The following is a 3,443-nucleotide window of genomic DNA, read 5'->3' on the forward strand; positions in this document are numbered from 1 at the left end:
ATTTTATTAATTTATTCAAACAATGGTATGATGGTAAGATATAGAAAGATACACAACTAACATTATTTTTAGGATTAATAAAAGTTTGAGTCTCTTTGAAAATATTATTTTTTCACTTTTAACATTATATTAAGCTTATATTTTCTTTCATTGTAATCTATCACTATTCAATAATTTAGACACACCCAAAAAAATGACATTTTTAGTTGTATTATTTTAACCTATTTTGACACTCATTTTATTACTTAACATTACTTATTACTTATCTATATTGAATACAACCTCTCCTCATTCTTATCACTTGGTTATGTGGATTAGCATTATTGCCTTTTTCTTTCTCCTACACTTGTTTTATCCCTTATAAGACATTTACATGCTCCTCTTTCTATATATACCTTTGTTATTCGTAAATATGTACTCCATGCTTTATTTACTAAAATGATTATGATATATGACCGTCGTTGTTATTTCCTAATATAGATCCATCATTATACATACCATGATCATGTCTTACTCATTACTTATGGCGCTTATCATAGGATGACATCTTTTATTATATCATACCATGATTTTTTTTTTTATTCATTGAAGTGTGAGATAATTGATGCATTTATACATTCTGTCTACATTTAATGAAGGAGCATTCAATTCTTATATCCCAAGTATCTAAGGTGGGTCTTTAGAGGAAGCATTAGAGAATACATTAATATGAAAAATGGAGAAAGATGTTGACCACTTTTAATGACAGGCTTCATTTGTTTAACAACACAAGGCTAAGTTACCGCAAATGGCGGCCGACGGTGTTTTCGCAATGAAAGCTTGCTTACGACACAATTCACTGCCTGCCATTTCCAAGGCCCCTCGAGAAACAAAACCCCAAGATAACCAGGGTTAGATTGCCCATATCGCGCTTAGCCATCTCGGGAACTCGTGAAAAAGCTCTGCGATGGGAAAAGAATCGGCAAAGGGGAGGTTCCAACACAGATCGAATAAAATAATGCAGGCTTTTTACTTGGGCGGCTGGAAGCCAACTCATTTCTCTTGACTATGATTCTTCCTTTCGGCCAAAGCGCAGGGAAGCTCTGTGAGATCGAGATAAGAGAAAAATCTTAAAGACTCACTGCATCCCGCTCAATTGATCACAGTTCCAAGTTTGCATTTTAATGGAGGAAATGTTGAAATCTGTTACAATAATGCTTCTCTTCTGTAGCACTCTGCCATGCGCTTGGGGAGTGGCGTGCTGGGACAGCTGTGGAAACCTGCAAGTAAAGTACCCCTTCGGAACGGGCCCCGGCTGCGGAGATCCGAGATTCCAAAGCTCGGTAAGCTGCGTAAATCAGAAGCTCGTGTTTACTTCTCACTCTGGATCGTATCTGATCGTCTCCATAGATTACACAAATACTGTGATTTATGTCGCCGATCCACGAATGTCGAGCTGCATGGAAATGCAGCCGAGCGGCAGCTTTGGCCTGGACTGGACGGCTCCATTTAAGCTCAAAAATGATGTATTTGTGCTCCTCAATTGTAACGCCTCTTCCTCGCTCTATAACCCTCAAAGCTTCCTCTGCGACACCGGCAGTGCTCATATTTGCACCAGCCTTTACACTTGCCCTGGCGTGCACGGCCTCGGACTCCCTCAGTTTTCCCCTATTACTTCCTGCTGCGTTTACACGCCTGTAAATCTCGGATCTGCTAATGAGGTTAACCTTGCCAAGTTAGGGTGCGAGTCTTACACCAGTATTTACAATTTTGGAGACGATACGACGGATCCTTTGCGCTGGAGATATGGAATCAGGCTTCAGTACAATTATAACCTCGATAATAATAATTTCCCCTCTGCTTGTGCCAATTGTGAGAAGAGCAGTGGAATGTGCGGATTCACCAGTCCTTATAATTCCTTTGTTTGCGTCTGCAAGAATGGGGTTAATACGACCACGGATTGTTACGGTCAAGGTATTTTTATATTTTTTCATTTTTCCATTAAATTTTCCTTTGCCGTTTGCATTTTGCCCTCTCTTTTGCTCAAAGTGTTTCATTATCGAATCTCTGCAATTGCAGTTAGCTACTTTAGCAGAGGCACCAGTAATGGATCTGCAGGTATTGCGCTTTGGATTACAGGTCGGTGATTTTGTCAATTATTTATTTACTGATCTTCTGTAACTTGATTCTTCTAGTAGCTTCTTAGTTTATATTTTTTTGTACTTTTGATTGTAGGATTCGTGCTCGGAATCCGAAGCATCTGGTGTTTTGTACTGCAATTTCTTTAAGATCTGACGAAATCACAGTTCCTGCACAGGCAGCACGTAATTTACTGTGTAGAATCGTTTGTTTATTGGAATTTGGAAATTACCAGTTTGAAATCGAAGTTGTTGAATATAAAATCTGCAGCAGTATGTGATCCGAAGTGGAAAGCGACTGCTCGCTCTACTGTTCACTGTAGCTTTCGTGCACATTCTTTTTGTCAAATATTTAATTGAGACCTGGAAAAGGAATCATTTGTTACAATCTGGCATTCATCGTTGTACAAGTGTGTCATCTTTGGAGCATTGTTTTGGAGTCGATGTAAATAGCCATCAGATCGATACTTCTATGCCTTTTCCTAAATCTGATTAATCAGTAGCAAATATGATTTACAACCCGTCGCACAGGTTATCATAATTCAACTGCGTAGATCAATATCATATTTTGATGTGCAGTGGAAAATAAATTGATGTGTTAAAAGGCCTAATTTTAGAAAAAATATTATAGTTGAATAAACGATTATGAAAAAGAAAAAAATAATTAAATAATTCTATAAGGTCAAAAGAATTTATAGGACCTAATGTTTTCATTCTTGTCGACATACACTAGATACAACGATGCTAAATGAACCATTTAAGACTAAATTTACGATTTGTTTTGACAAAATATGAAATATTTCTTATTAAACTTTAGACCAAAGTATGATTGATAAGTAGGAAGTTTTTCGAGTGTCAAATCATGACAAGTTATTATTATTTTATTGTATAGTTATAATTTTATATACAATGAAAAAACTATTATTTATCAAATGAAGAGTTCAGCACTCTTTGAAGGTTTTGAAAATAGGATAATAATTGTGATATTGTTATTAGGATTTAATTGTGTAATTTTGAGTCAAACTGATTGACCCATGTTTCATGAGTAGTGATTCAACATGAATTTATCTCTCATGAGAATAAATGGAACACTTATCACTCATTGGATATAGGTGATATTCACAGAGGTGAAGCGTCGAGACTTCCTAGGAGGTCACCCATCCTAGTGGAGTACTATATCAAATTATTTTGATGAGGTTCCTTCTCAAGGACTATTTCAACAATAGAATCTATTGAGCTTCCTTTTAGTTGGCCTTTTCGTATCCTTGTCCACATTGTCGATAGTACTTGGTGTATGAGTATCTTAACTTTTTTGAAGAATAGGTT

The 3,443-nt window shown here is 36.5% G+C and overlaps 1 protein-coding gene across 1 annotated transcript; it reads left to right on the plus strand.

Moving 5' to 3' along the window:
• The first annotated feature begins 734 nt into the window (after positions 1-734).
• Positions 735-2,505, plus strand: LOC149530333 (wall-associated receptor kinase-like 20). The gene is made up of 3 exons (XM_089810995.1): positions 735-1,953; positions 2,059-2,118; positions 2,215-2,505. Exons 1-3 carry the CDS (start codon positions 1,164-1,166, stop codon positions 2,265-2,267), a joined length of 903 nt encoding a protein of 300 aa, XP_089667121.1. The 5' UTR covers positions 735-1,163; the 3' UTR covers positions 2,268-2,505.
• Positions 2,506-3,443: the final 938 nt, after the last annotated feature.

This window comes from Cupressus sempervirens, chromosome 11, assembly GCF_028749045.1.
Source record: "Cupressus sempervirens isolate cs-2001-9-10 chromosome 11, ASM2874904v1, whole genome shotgun sequence".
Taxonomy (NCBI): domain Eukaryota; kingdom Viridiplantae; phylum Streptophyta; class Pinopsida; order Cupressales; family Cupressaceae; genus Cupressus; species Cupressus sempervirens.